We start from the raw sequence: 14,761 nt of genomic DNA, 5'->3' as shown, positions 1-14,761 counted from the left end.
CCGGTCTTCTTCTTCTTCTTCTTCTTCTTCTTCTTCTTCTTCTTCTTCTTCTTCTTCTTCTTCTTCTTCTTCCTCCTCCTCCTCCTCCTCCTCCTCCTCCTCCTCCTCCTTCTCCTCTCCTCGGATGATTTCCCAACCTCAGAAAGGCTGGAGAAAAGAACCAAGGTAAGAGATTTGGAAAAGTGAGACTTCCAGACCGGAGGCTGTGGTGGCTTCTGAGTGGGCTGTGTGTGTGCGCGCAGTCAGAATCGTTTTGCGGCTGGGAGGGAAGGGGGCGAGAGAGAAAGACTGTTTCCACGCCCTGTGGACGCCGCCGGAATGTTAAACGCGGTGCTTGTGCGAGTGTGTGTGTGTGGGATTCGAATCCAGCACTTGGCTCGGGGACAGCAGCGTCTCACTTCCTGGGCACTTGGAAGCCCAGCTGCGCGTTTGCGGGGAAGTGGGGACCAGCTGGAGACGGCGCCAGCCTCTGTCTGTCTGTGTAGGATGTGAGTAAATTTCCCTTAAGAAGAAGAAAAACTCGATGGGAAGGGAACTAGTTTCGGGAAACGATGTGGAGGCGGCTTTCTCCTTCCCTCCCTCCCTCCACCCTATCTCTGCCATCCCCCTTCTCTCTCTCTCTCTCTTTCTGTCACCCATTCTCTGTCTCTCTCGCTCTCGCTCTGCCATCCCCTTCTCTCCCCCCGCCCCAATCCCCCAGTTTGGGAAATATCGGTCGCGATGAACGAGGGGAATTGCACTTTGGGGGACTTAAGTCTGTCATAGAAGGCGTTCTTCCTCTCCCAGACGCGCAAACAAACGCCTTCAAAGCAGATAGCAATTGACAACGTGCCTCCTCTGCTTGGGTGACTTGCTCCGTCCTCTGCCTGTTTGCTTGTGTGCAGCTTTAAAATCCAACCATTTGATCTCAGGGAAACACAACTTAATTTTTTCCCTCTCTCTCTCTGTCTCTCTCTCTCGGTCCCTCCCTCCCTCCCTCTGTCTCCTGGACTGGTCTCTCTCCCACCGCTGCCTCCACGCCGGAACGTCAGATGGTGAAATTTCCTCTTATAGGTTGAGCAAAGCATCTTGATTTGAGAGGGGGGTTAAAAAAAATAAGAGAAGGATCCAACCCTTCGAATCCTGCGCCTGATTTGGACCCTACACACCACCACAAGGGAGGAGAAGGAAGCTCTTCCTCCTCGCTGTGTCTGGAAGAAGGAAGGAGGGAGGGAAATCCCTTGGAAATAACGACTGGAAGAGCGCGGGGGGAGACTGGGAATCGCTCTCTCGGCTTCTTCACTCTCCCTTGGAAGAGAAGAGCCCAGATGGGTCTGGGCAGGAAACCTGGGATTGCTTCCTCGTTTGGGGGCTCCAGAAAACCCCGTTCAGACCAAGGAAGTTGAATTGTGGTTGCCGCAGAGTTGTTAGAGGAGGAGGAAGAAGAAGAAGAGGCTTCTGGCTGGTGGGAATTAATAATTACAATCAAACCGGCAGATTTACGCTTTGGCTTCTCAGGATCAATTTCTTCCAACGTCACGACAGCAATTTTTTTTCTCCCTTGGACCAACTGGCTGTGGATTTTATATGTGCTTCCAAAGAGAGAGAACAGAGAGAAGAGAGAAGTGGGGGAGGAAAGAAATCGAGCTCGGTGGCTATTTATTTCATTTCATTTTTTAAAGTATTCCTCTTCGTATTGATCCTATCGCTGGACCAGGCTCTCCAATGCCTTGGCACTGCCATGGGATGTGAAGATCTCTTAGCCTGGTTGTTTTGACCACCCCCTCCGATCCCCTCGCTTTGCCCTGTACTCCAAAGTCCACATATATGAGATGGAAAATCGAGGGCTTCTAGGCTCCCTTTGTTACCTGATGCTCAATGCCCCCTTGCTCTTCATGGTCCAGGGTAAGTCCCAAACTTCTCCCCCCACCCCCACGCTTGCTTTAATTTTGGTAGCAAAATCAAGGATCTGGTTCTCAGTCTGCAGCAAGTGTCTGTATTTTAACTGCCTTTCACTTCTGTTTCCATAATCTGTGCAGACAGCTGGCTATAGATGCATAACTGATCTGATGTCTGGAAGCCAGGCAAATTGATATGTGCACCATTATATATTTTTGTGTGTGAGAGAGAGAGATAGGTAGATGCTGCACTGTTTGAGTGGTTTGTGGGTTGCTTGTATCAGAAAGAGGCAAGTGAGCTCATGCCGTTGGAAATGCAGGGGTCTGGGGAATGATGCTGAAGAGAAGAAGAGGGTGCAGGCAAGAGAGCACAGCCCGGGCTGCAGGACTGAGGGATGCCTGCACTCTTGCTGCAGAGGAGAACCCAGAGCAAAAGGGGGGGGTGAAAACAGTAGGGGGTGGGTACCACCATGTCCCAGACACACAGCCTTTGAAATGTGGTGGTCCCTAGAAAGTGGAGATGGTGGGGAAATGTGTCTCCCTGCAGGCTTTTGTTTTTGCTGGGGGGGGGGGGAATTTATCCAGCAAACTTTTACATTCTCTCCTCTGACACTTGTCTGATATGGATGGGTGCCCAGACTGCAGTGATCACCAGGGGGTGCCAGAGGGTGGGGGTGGGGGGCATGGCGGCCATCCCTTGTCAACAAGCAAAGATGGGTGGAAAACCTCACCCTTTGTGATACACCATAATTGGGGTCTTACAGATGAGTCCATTTCCGGGCACTTCAGGGGGTAGAGGGACTCGACAACATGACCTCTGGGTTCCCTCCTCCCGGTCCCTGCCACCCTTCAGTTCCATGTAGTGTGGGCAGCATCCATGGCATGTTGGCTAGTTCAGGAAAGCCGATAAAAGCCCCTCCTTCTGCAACGTTTTGCTGTGAATTTTGGACTCTTAGCAGAACAGCTCTGTTGTGTCTTTTTCCATCTCTCCCTGTTTGCCACCCTATCCTTCTCCCCCCTTTTTTATTTTTGGTCTCCAGCTACATTTACAGAAGTTCCTAAAGATGTGACTGTTAGAGAGGGGGATGATATTGAGATGCCTTGTGCTTTCCGGGCCAGCGGATCCACCTCTTACTCCTTGGAAATCCAATGGTGGTATCTTAAGGAACCAGCACGAGAGCTTGCTCACGAATTAGCCATCAGTGGCCCCGGCAGCAGAACCAAGGTAATAAATCCTCACAAATAGAGATATATATCCACCCATGCATAGACCATTAATTAGCAAGGTTTGATACAGACCACGGGAGGTAGGAACAGAAACCCAATACGAAAGAAAGAAAGAAAGAAAGAAAGAAAGAAAGAAAGAAAGAAAGAAAGAAAGAAAGAAAGAAAGAAAGGCAGTCCAGCAACACGCATCAAGAAAGTGGTATTTCTGGGGTTGCTTTTGCTTATCTCCATCTCTGCCGCACGTAACAGAGTGGATTCAGACAAATAAGTGAGGAATGCAGTCCACTAGGGGGTGTAACATTTGCCATAGAGGGGGCACTTGCAGGGACTTTCAGGAATGTGAAGGATCCATGGCTGGTACACAGATGGGACTTGGTGGCTTCAGAATCAAGGGGACATAGGGAGATAGGATGCTGCCTTTTACAGAGTGAAACCATTGTTTCATCAAGCAGTGTACTGTCTACATTGATGGGCAGCAGCTCTGCAGGGTTCCTCCACAGCCCTAAACTGGAGATGCCAGGGATCAAACCTCAGACCTTCTGCTTGCAAATCAAATTTTCCACCACTGAGCTACAGGCCTTCCCCTTCAAGCAGTGGCGAGCCTATGTGAGCGATGACCAACAATCAAAGCTCACTTGTGGAGCTCACATGTTGCCACACATCCAGGGTGCAGGATTCTTCAGCACATCCAGCCACTCTGCTGTGAGTTCTCCAGTGACAAGGAGTCAAGAGGTGTACGTGCATGTGTGAACAGGCCTTCAGTGGTGCATTTCCAATGCACCACCCCTAGGTTCATCGGTATATATATATATATATATATATATATATATATATATATATATATAAATGGTTGCAGGTGAGCCACAACCTTTGCATTTTGATGATGATGCATCATAGCAGCCACATAGGAAGTCGGAACTCAAAAGCAAGAATCAGCCCGTGAGGGCATCAACTGGTTGTCTGCATGGGAGGCGAGATGGACTGACAGCAGAAAGGAGCAGAGCATTTTTGGTTCAGAGCAGGTGGGGAACAGCTGGGGAGCTTGAGCATGTTTCCTGGGCTGGTGATAATTACAGTAGTTATCTGCAACATGACAAATGTTGCTGTAGGGTATTTATGACGTACAGTTAAGATTAAATGACAAGGACTCTCTCGGCACAGGGAAACGGACACACAAAATGCAAGCTACCTCCATGGGGTGAATGTTTATAAGTCCCCAAATCAGCGCTATCTGAGGCCCACTGAATCAAGTTGTAAATCTGCCCTTGATGAAAGGTGGGGAAGGATATGGGTAGAATTATTATTATTATTATTATTATTATTATTATTATTATTATTATTATTAAAATGGGTTGTTGTGAATGGTAATTGTTGGTGAACTTCCCTTTCATTCTTGGTTTAGACTTGGACTATATTCTTGGACTATAAGCCAGTGCAGTGTAGTGGTTAGAGTGTCAGACTAGGACCTGGAAGGCCAGGGTTCAAATCCCTACTCTGCCATGAAGCTCCCTGGGTGACCTTGAGCCTGTCACTCGATCACAGATGTAGCCAACCTCACAAGGTTGTTGTGAGGATAAAAATGGGATGGGGGGGACACCGCTTTGAGCACCTCACAGGAAAGGTGGGATATCAATGCTATAAGTAAATACTTAAAATATCACAATGTGGCCTGGGTGCTGCTGTGCCACTGTGCCTCTGCTTACCAGCTATCCTTCCACCCTTTGTGCCACCTTTGACCTTCCCTCTCTCCCTGCTTATATAAACACAAGTGAAGGTTGTTCCATGGGACATTGCCTTCAGCTGGTTCTCATCTGTCTGCCTTCTTACTTGCACAAAGGTTCCAGTAGGTGGCACTGACGGTCGCCCTTGTTTCAGTGTTGCCCTGGAAGGACCTGAAGGCAGGCAGGGAGGGTGGGAACAAAGCTGGAATTAGTTGGTTCTGCCTGTCATTGGCTCTGGCGCCCCCTACTGTTAGTCTCCCTGCCGCCCACCCCACCAATCCCAATGAGCACCAGCAACCACTGATCATAATCATAGGAAGGGCCCATGATGGTTCAACAGTGCAGGAGACTTTTGCCCAACATGGGAATCCAGCCCTCAGATTAAGAGTCTCATGCTCTACTGACTGAGCTATCTCCTGATGAGCACTCAGAGTTAAGAGGTAGGATGCTGATCTTCATCATAAAATGCAGAGTTCATAAGGGGTGCATTGAGTGATTGTGGTGAACTAGACATGGGCTGGGAAGACTGTCTCAGATGTGAAGTTCTCCTTGGGCAAGCTGCTAAATCTCAGTCTTACTGTACAGCTGCCTTCCCCAACCTAGTGCCCTCCAGATCTTTTGCACTACCACTCCCATCAGCCCTAGCCACTATAGCCAATGGGCAGGGGTGATGGGAGATGTAGTTTAATGACATCTGTCTCACAGGTTTGTTGAGAGGACAAAATGTGAGGATGACTCCAAGACTATGGAGAAATGAAAATGCAATTAATTTAATAGGACTGGGGCCTGATTATGTTAATTTCAGTTCATTAATTGCATGGGAATTAATTTGTTAAATTTGCATATCAGGAGAAAAGCAATTGTTCTGAAGGAGAAAGGGCGCTTGCTTTGTTTTCAAGTGATGTACGACTCTCCTTGCAGACGACTTTATCTTAGAAGATGCATCCTCCTCTCATACACAAGAGGGAATGCCTCTTTTAAGGTAGTCCTTGCCATCTGTAATTTGCATAAGTATTTGTGCTGAAAACTTTTCAATAAAAAAATTAAGTAGGGACCTGGTTAATTAAGGCACCACTTTTTATGGCAAAATTCATGAATCTCTGCTGAGAAGGAATTTCTATTGCGTTCCTATGTAATTGTGCATAGGACTGCAGTCTAAGTTACCCCTCAAAAATTTAACAGTTATCGATTAAATGTTGCAGTCCTTGGAAAATTATTATTATTATTATTCATTCTAGTAAGAGTAGAGCTAGTAACAGAATTACTACTGATTTGCCTTTTTCTTTGGTAATCAGATGCATATAAGATTTGCCAGTCACTGCTAAATCTATAACCTGCTTTACTTAATGGCGAGATAAACGGATCACACCAAACAATTAAATATGAACAGACAGGATTCTGCTGAAACACTGGTGAATGATTGTTATGGTATACCACTTTTTGGGGGGTTGTACATCTAAGATGATGCAAGTGTAATGCATGAATATGGCTCACATGCTTGCAGAATAGGTGCATTATCTAGGTTCACTTGTGAAAAAATACAGGTTTAGCTATGGCTCTCTGTTGAGGGCATCCAATTTTGTCTCCACGTCATGTGTGAAACGCCCCTTATTCCACTGGCGCTTGGTGCCCATCTGGACTGGTGGGGCAGAAAGCATGGAGCTCAACAGTAGGTGGCGCCAGAGCCAATGACAGGGAAAGCTGACTAATTCTGGTTTTGTCCCCATCCTTCCACCCCAATGAGACTTAAGAAGGAGGATGCTGGTGGGCAAGACCACCTCCTGGACTGGATGTAAGCAAGCAGCCAGGCAGCTGGCAGAGGACAGGCTAAGGTTGGTGGTGCTGTTCCTCATTCTCCCCAACGGACCAGCCTCCACTGCCTTATTCTCATCACAGACTCACTGCTCCACTGCTGTCAAGTGAGCATTCCATTTCCTCTATCCACCAGCCAAGTAAACAAATCTAGGAGGTGGGTTGTTTGGCACAGGGAACTTTTTCTCTGCCGATGATTCATAGTTGTTAGCTTTTTTCTTTCTTCTTCCAATCCTCCTCCGGTGGGATGTGACCTGTGCATATGTCCACACACCCACCCCCTGGAGAAGCTGCGGGATAACTCTGCAGCAGAATGGTTTATCTTTGCTCTGGCTCGTAATAATTAAAATGTAGAAGAGAACCTGGGTAGGGGGGTGTCCTATGGCTAAAGCCCAGACCAACATCGGCTAAAACTGTGCAGCCCACTTACTGGGGCTTCAGCTGGTGAATTGGTACTAGCAAAAATACCCATAAGTTATGAGCGCATGCCTGTGTGTGCACAAGTGCACACTCAGTTGGAGAGAAGGCTTGTATACAGCAGGGAAGAGCATAAGGTGGCTCTCTGAATGGAGACAAATTGCACTCCTGCATGTTGATTCTGTTGGCAAAGGGCAAGGCATCCACTGTAGGGGTGCAGAGCATGCCTTACCCCCACTACAACTCTGAATCCTTGTAGGAATAAATGGCCCATGTTCACTTAAAGAGGAGAAGAGAAAGGGATCACTCGGAATAGCCATTGGAGTGGAAATGAACCTACTCCCCTGCAAAGGAAGGTTGCAGTGTTTGGGATTTTTTTTTAGTTTAGGGAAAAGGCAAGGAAGAGGTGACATGATGGCAGTTCATAAAATTAGGCATGGCATGGAGAAAGTGGATAGGAAAGCTTTTCTCCTCCTCCTTCAACCAGTACAAAGTTAAACTATGGAACTCACTCCCACAAGAGGCAGTGATGGCCACCACCTTGAATGGCCTTGAAAGAAGATTGGACACATTCAAGGAGGAGAGCTATCTGTGGCTACTAGACACAGTAGGCAGTAACCTTTCTGAATAACAGTTGCTGGAAGCCACAGAAGGGGTTAGAGCTCTTCTGCTCAGGTCCTGCTTCCAAGTTTTCCACAGGCATTTGGTTGGCCACAGCAAGGTCAGGATGCTGAATTAGATGAGTCAATGGCCTCTTTCAGCAGGGTCTTCTTACCTTTTTAGGGAGGGTGTTGTGCTGCTCTCAGTGACTTGCATAAGGAAGACATGCAGCCTCCTTCCAGCTGCATCCCAAATTGCAACCATTTCCTATGAAACCTAGCTGGAGCCGCTGATAACCAAGCCTGTTCTCATTTGTGAAGCCCCATGTAGCCATCTGCATAGCTCCACCCAGGGTTCTGTTCCTTTGTCACAGTAAAGTCTGGCAGATTATTGGCTTTCACATGTGATCAAGGCGACCCGCAACGAAATGTTGCAGTGGAGAGCCCTGTCAATCAAGATTCCAGGCACTCAGTTCCACAGAAATATACACAATTTACCAGCACCAGCACCAATAAGTCAACCTGCATTTCATGGCCAGTGACCATGTTTCATAGACGCATAGAATGGCAGAGTTGGAAGGGACACTAAGGGTTTTGTCTCATGTTTGGTGTCTCCACTGCCCTGAAGGTATTTTCATTTCTGGAAGGGTTTCCTCAAATCTTCTGAAGCCTCCCTCTTGTGCTTGGATGGTGCTATTTTAGGCACAAAAAGAACAGCACTCACCACTGGAACATCGGAAATAGATGTAATGATAGAACCAGAGGCAGGAGCTGTAAAACAGTGTTTCTTGTTAGAGTGTCCTTTCCAGGTCACAAAGCTATTGCTGAAAATCTGCTTCTTTTGAATGTATAGCATGCCAGCTCTGCTCAAATGGAGTTGCAAAACATGCACTCGCCCAGCGATATTGGCTGGGGTGGCAACGGCAAGGAAAACATATAGATGAGGTTTACATGTTGCCTTTAGCCTCATAATAAAAGTCAAAGACAAACTGGACAATACGTGGGAGATCTGAGACAGGGCTCCATCCACCCCGTCTCATTTTCTTCTCCTAAAACAACAGCAACATGGGAAAGGGACTGCTTGGATTGCTGGTCCCATCTTCAATCTAACTATCACCACCATCATTATATCCTGCTCTTCCGCTCCAAGGAGCCCAGGGCACCAAACACATCCGCCAAAAAACAATAAAAATGAAAACATGTTTTAAACATGTAAAAAAAAACCTCTAAAAGCAAATTGAAACATCGAAAAACATTCTAAAACAATAATATACTTTCACAGCTAGTAATTCTAAGGTTGCCATGAACAGCATCTTTTTGCCATCAAATGCCTGGGTGAAAACACTTATGTTTGTAAATTCCTCCTGAAAGTTAATAATGGGAGAGACAGATACACCTCACCAGGCAGGGCATTACAGAAACAGGGAACCACCACCGAGAAGGTCCTGTTGTGGGTCAATGCCAACAGGCACCACTGCTAAGGGCCTCCTTTGTCAACCATTGAGCCTGAGATGTTCAATAGCGTTTTTTACCTGCAGCGTTGATCCACATTGCACCATAAGTTTAAAGCAACATGATACTGCTTTAAACTGCCATGGATTCCTCCAAGGAATCCTGGGGACTATGGTTCATTAAGGGCACTGAAAGTTGTTAGAAAACCCCTCACAGAGCTGCAATTCCCAGCACCCTTAACAAACGTCACTTCTTAGGATCCTTTGCAGGGAGCCACAGCTGTTAAAGTAGCATAAAAGGGCCTTAAATGGATGGTGTAAATGAAGAGGCCCAGCTGAAGTATCCTATTTCTAACAATGACAGAGCTGTTTGCAAACTGCACTCTAGACGCCTCGTTAAAAACCTATTTCTTCAAATACCATGTGGAAGATGGAGCAAGCTTGTTTTCTGCTGCTCCAGTGGGTAGGACCCAAACCAGTAGATTCAAGCTACAAGAAATGAGATTCCGACTAAACATTAGGAAGAACTTCCTGATGGTATGAGCTGCTCAACAGTTGAACAGATGACCTCTGAAAGTGGACCTTCTTTAGTGGAGGTTTTTAAGCAGAGGTTGGATGGCCATCTGTCAGGGTTTCTTTCGCTGTGATTCTTCTCTTGCAGGAGATTGGATGAGATGACTCTTTGGGTCCCTTCCAATTCTACAATTCTGTGATTCAATATGCTACCATATTGGGTTCTTGTAATCCATCAACTAAAGCATTCTATGATCCCCTGTTGTAGAGCTAGGCTTGACAAGGTGATTTTCTCAGCATGGCAAGCTGCCCTGATCAGAACATTTCTCCAGGTTCCTCTACCATCAGTAGTGCAGTGGACAGCTGCCAGGAGATGGACTTTTCAGTGGTGGCACTCTGGCTTTGAAATGTCTTCCCCAGAAAACCTCACCTGGCACCCACTCTGATGCCTCTCCAGTGCCAGGCAAAGACTTTAAAAAAAAATTCTTATGCCTTTTCAGCTTTTTAACATCGATTGAGGTTTTATTTTGATGTTGCTTTTATAAGTCACTGCTTATTTTAATATCAATCCTAACCCCACTCCCATAGGAATAGGACTTACTCCTGAGTAGATTTGATTAAGACTGTTAATATGACATCATCAGATACCTTTACCATGCATTTGAAGATCAGGATAATGGATAATAATGGATAATAAGTAACAAGAAAGACTTGTGTGGAAATACAATGGATCAAAACCCACTACCCCAGGCCAGTTCACCAAGTTCCCTTTCTTGCTTCTGCCATTGCTATTCCGCATTACAAGGTTGCCTTTGGAATTTCAGCTGCTTGTGATATATGTCAGTTAACCGACTTGTGGCCATCCCTGCCCTCAAAGGCTGTTATCGAATGGCAAAATGTGATAACTGTTTTACTACCACCCAGTCAACCCAATTGTCTTTCACCCAAACCACATACGCAGTAAGTTAAGAAGCAATTGAGTGTATCCCCAATCAAGGAAAAGTGGTCTGCCATTAACCCTGTTTGAGGAAGAGAATTGTCCGCTTAATAGGTGCATGTGAGGTGGGGACGGGGAGGGAGAATGTATGCGAGAGAAATATTGTTCTGATGCATCCGTTCTCCCTGTTTAATTTCTCCCTCTTTTCTTTTTCAGGTAACAAATAAGGATGCAACAAAGATCAGTGTAAGTGTGTCTCAGTACATTCTGCTTTTCTGTAGGCATCTAGCTGGAGCAGGGGTTATTGTGTAGAGCACAGCCTGTGCACATAGGAAAAACCAGTCCCTGTTGATTTCAGTTTAAAGAATCTCAGGGAGCAGGGATTGGAAGAGCCCTCCTGTTCCTGAGACCTTGGAGAGGGGCTGCACATGAGACCTCACAAAGATGGGGCCTTGATTCGTCGTGGTATCCTTGTAATCCTTGCATGTCCTCCTTGCCCACGTCATGTCAACCCTCCAGAGCAGGGATGGGGAAACCTGTGGCCCTCTTTGGACTACAATGCCCATCATTCCCAGCCAGCACCACCCATGTTTAAAAAAACGATGGGAGTTGTGGTCCAACAACATCTGAAGGGCCACAGGTCCGTCCCCCCACTGCACTGGCTTAAGGTAGGGAACATCCTCAGCCCTATGTGGAGATGCCAGGGACTGAACTTGAGACATCAACAGGGAGGACAGATGTTCTACCACTGAGCTATATCCCTTTCCATGAAAGGAATGCTACAAGGGAGCATTTCTCATGGCAGAACTTGCAAACATATAAACCCCCCGACTGCAGTGTCACAGTCTAGGACAGTGTCTCTCAAACTTTTTTCTCTGGGCCACACTTTCAGAATGAAAATTTGCCAGTGCCACACCAACATGTTTAATTGATAAGAGATGTATTGGAAAACACAACTAGGATTGTCCTCAGTATCATTCGATGCTCTTTCTCTTGTTTTGAAAAGATATATACCCATATTCTTGGGGGGGGGGGGGAGGTTAAAAATGATACTACATTACACTACACTGAAATGTTTCTTTGATTGTTCTTGAAACTTCCTGCCATACTTGCCATCGTCTCCTGCCACACCAGTGTGGCATGCTTCATATACCCTTTGAGAATCACTGGTCTAGGAGCTTTGCCACTTCCTTTGACTAAATATGTACTCTGAACTTAATTCCAAGTATATATCTACACTGCAGTCAATATTCTTACTTCCCCCATCCCAAAGAACCCAGGGTCTGTGGAAGGGGGAGTCATTAATAGATTATGCCCTGCCCCATCAACAAGCTGCAGTTCCCAGAATTCTTCAGAGGTTGTGACTGTTAAATTGGCACAAGAGACCAAAATTAAGTTTTCTATCTTCATACATCACACATTGTGACATCTTGCAGAAGTCGTTTCACCCCTACCCAAATGAGGTGATGCACACACTTTCCCACCTGCTACATTGTGGTTTTTTTGTTTTTGTTTTTAGATTATTTGGACTGATTGCATCTTAAACTTTGGAGGCAAAGCCATCCTGGCCTGCCTCTATGAAATTTGTTTATTGCAAATGGGAGGTTGCCTTAGATCTGGAGCACCCACCTGTAATTGGTTTCTCTACAAGCTGTTTGCTGGTGTGTGGAACGTAGATCAATAGGAAACGGAATCGTTGGGGTTTCTTTGATGAAGCACTTTGGAGCTGAGCTTTATTTAAATAAGGGTCAAGCTCAGGGATCCCTGATAATAACAGGCATCTTGGCAATCATACTATTATTTCTGATGACAAAAAGGAATAATTAAAATATAGAAAACAGAACAATAGGAGTGTGTGTGTGTGTGAGAGAGAGAGAGAGAGAGAGAGAGAGAGAGAGAATATGCACGTCTAAATATGGACAAGATCAGAGGAGAGCGAAATTGATAAAGTGTTTGGAGACAGAATTTCAGAGGCAGATGTTGCGGGCTGCATTTCAGACAGGGGAGCGGGAGGGAAAAGGGGAAAATATATTAGTCCCAATGCATCTATTTTTGGAAGATGATTTGGACTCACTCATGGCAACATGGCTGTGTTCAACTTTGAGGGACCTGGTGCATCTTTTCTCTCTCTCTCCCCTTTCTCTGACTGGGATTTTGTGTGCTTTGCAGAGGATTAAATGCAGAAGCTGTTTTTCGTTGTTGTTATTATTGGGTGAGGGGTATGAAGGGCTGCATTTGTTTTGGGGAATCAGAGATGAAGCATGAATGGCTGGATGCTGTTGGCTGCACTTGTTTCTGCAAGAGTACGAGGGCAGGATTAGAGAGAGCCAGCACAGTGAGGTTGCTTTTGGACAGATGATACATTTTAAATGCATTATTGCTGGAAGCAGAGGGGGGGAGCAAGGAGGATTAGTGGCTAGCTGTTGACTGCAACGGAGAAATGCATTTAATTAAGGGAAGGAGGAGATGGAATTAGTGGCCAGCATTTGATTTCGGATGAGTGACCCCATGCTTGGAAGTATTCCTTGGTGCAGGGGGCGGATAGAAATGGCCAAAAGCAATGACTTGCAGCAGTGGAATATTTGATTTTGGGGAGGAAGACAAATTGAATTTTTAAGACAGAGGGAAAGAGCAGCATCAAAAGGCTTTTTTGTTGTTGTTTAATTCCACAGAGCGTCTTTGCAAGGAGTTGTCCCTCTAACACTATGTCAGGCATGCTGTCCATACATTGTCTATTTTTGAAAAAGGGAGGGGGCAAGATTCAAGTTCCTTGAGGAGCTGCCTCATGTCCCCTGCAAGTCCAGATTCATGATCCCTCAGGTGTGAGGACCTGCGATGAAAGATGCTCTGCACATGCTCAGGGACACTCTCATTTAATGCATTACAATGTAATTTCTGTATTTCTAGGTTCGAGGACTGGTTAGCTGAGGCTCCAAACTGAGCTCTGGTTTAACCTACAAAGCACCCTTTTGCTTGTAATCTGATTACCTTCAACTTCTTCCCTATGTATCTTAATGGGGAATTAGAATCAACTAGAGTGCTTTTGCAGCCAGTTTCAATATTTTGTCTCCAGGGAGTTGGAGGTAGACTTTTTTTCCTGCTTACAGCCAATGTGCTTGAAGCCAGATTTCCAGAGTTTTATTGTGCTTTTCACAATAACTTATTGGTGGTGGTATTACAGTTATGGGGGGGGGGGGAATGCAATCACAAAAAATAGAGTGGGTCCCGAAAACATACATCTCAGGTTTCAAAAACAGAGGAATAGGAGGAGATGAAGCAGATATTTATTTCAGAATGCAGTTGAGAAACCTGGATTTTAGAGCAAACTATTGTGTGTGTTTTTTCTACAGAAGGGACAAGGGAGCTGTAGACATCCAGATGTTGCTGGGCTCCATTTCCCATCTGCTCTTGCCAATTGGCAAGGACAGTAGTAGCTGTAGCCCATGGATAGGAAATTGCTTCCAGCCACAGGTCCAGAACTGGAAGTCGCCAGCCCTCCACAAGCCATTCTGACAAGTCATTGAAATGGGAAGGGTTCAAAATAGAGGAGATGCTGGTGATGGTGATTTCATGAGACATGTGCATTTCATGGGAGGTACCACGGCTCAGTGGTAGAACAGCTGCTTTGCATACAGAAGATCTCAAGTTCAATCCCCTGGCATATCCAGTTATTGAGGCTTTTTTAAAAAAGGATTGTGGGGAAAGGTGAAAGGAATGCCTTCTGCCTTAGACCCTGAACAGCCACTGCTGAACAGCCAATGCTGGGCTAGATAGACAAGGTGCTCTACACCTGCCCTTCCACTGCAGATCATCATTTGTGATATACAACTTTATAATAGCCAACCTGCTAAAAGTGATCACATGGTTTGTTTCTGGCATTTTCCTGGGAAACATGGGCAGCTTTGAGACTTCTTGCGCATGCAAGAAAAACATGTATGCACATAATCAGACTCAGGTTCAGATTAATTCCTCTCTGGTACTGTACCTCCTATGTGCAAAGAAGCTTCAAGTGTGTGTTTGTCCATACGGTGTGACCAGAGACTGGTTTATCTTCAGCTTGCATATTGACCAAATCCTGCACAGCCACCTAGTGTACCATTGGCAGACGCTATGTAAACATGAAACATGTAAACACTATGGCACTCGATGTTGTAAAATGCAAAGCCCATCTGTAGTTACTTCTTTGTGCAGGAGGGACTTTGTCCCC

The 14,761-nt window shown here is 45.9% G+C and overlaps 1 protein-coding gene across 1 annotated transcript in view; it reads left to right on the top strand.

Moving 5' to 3' along the window:
- Window positions 1-278: 278 nt before the first annotated feature.
- The window catches only part of VSTM2B (V-set and transmembrane domain containing 2B), a 38,686-nt gene continuing 24,203 nt past the window's right edge, over window positions 279-14,761 (top strand). The window contains exons 1-4 of the mRNA XM_083750553.1: window positions 279-488; window positions 1,032-1,884; window positions 2,918-3,102; window positions 10,771-10,800. Of these exons, the coding sequence (XP_083606679.1) occupies window positions 1,812-1,884; window positions 2,918-3,102; window positions 10,771-10,800 (288 nt within the window). The 5' untranslated portion in view covers window positions 279-488; window positions 1,032-1,811. The remainder of the gene's footprint in view (window positions 489-1,031; window positions 1,885-2,917; window positions 3,103-10,770; window positions 10,801-14,761) is intronic.

Source organism: Podarcis gaigeae (assembly GCF_964106915.1).
Source record: "Podarcis gaigeae genome assembly, chromosome: 8".
NCBI lineage: Eukaryota > Metazoa > Chordata > Lepidosauria > Squamata > Lacertidae > Podarcis > Podarcis gaigeae.
This window is presented reverse-complemented; position numbering and strand designations above follow the sequence as displayed.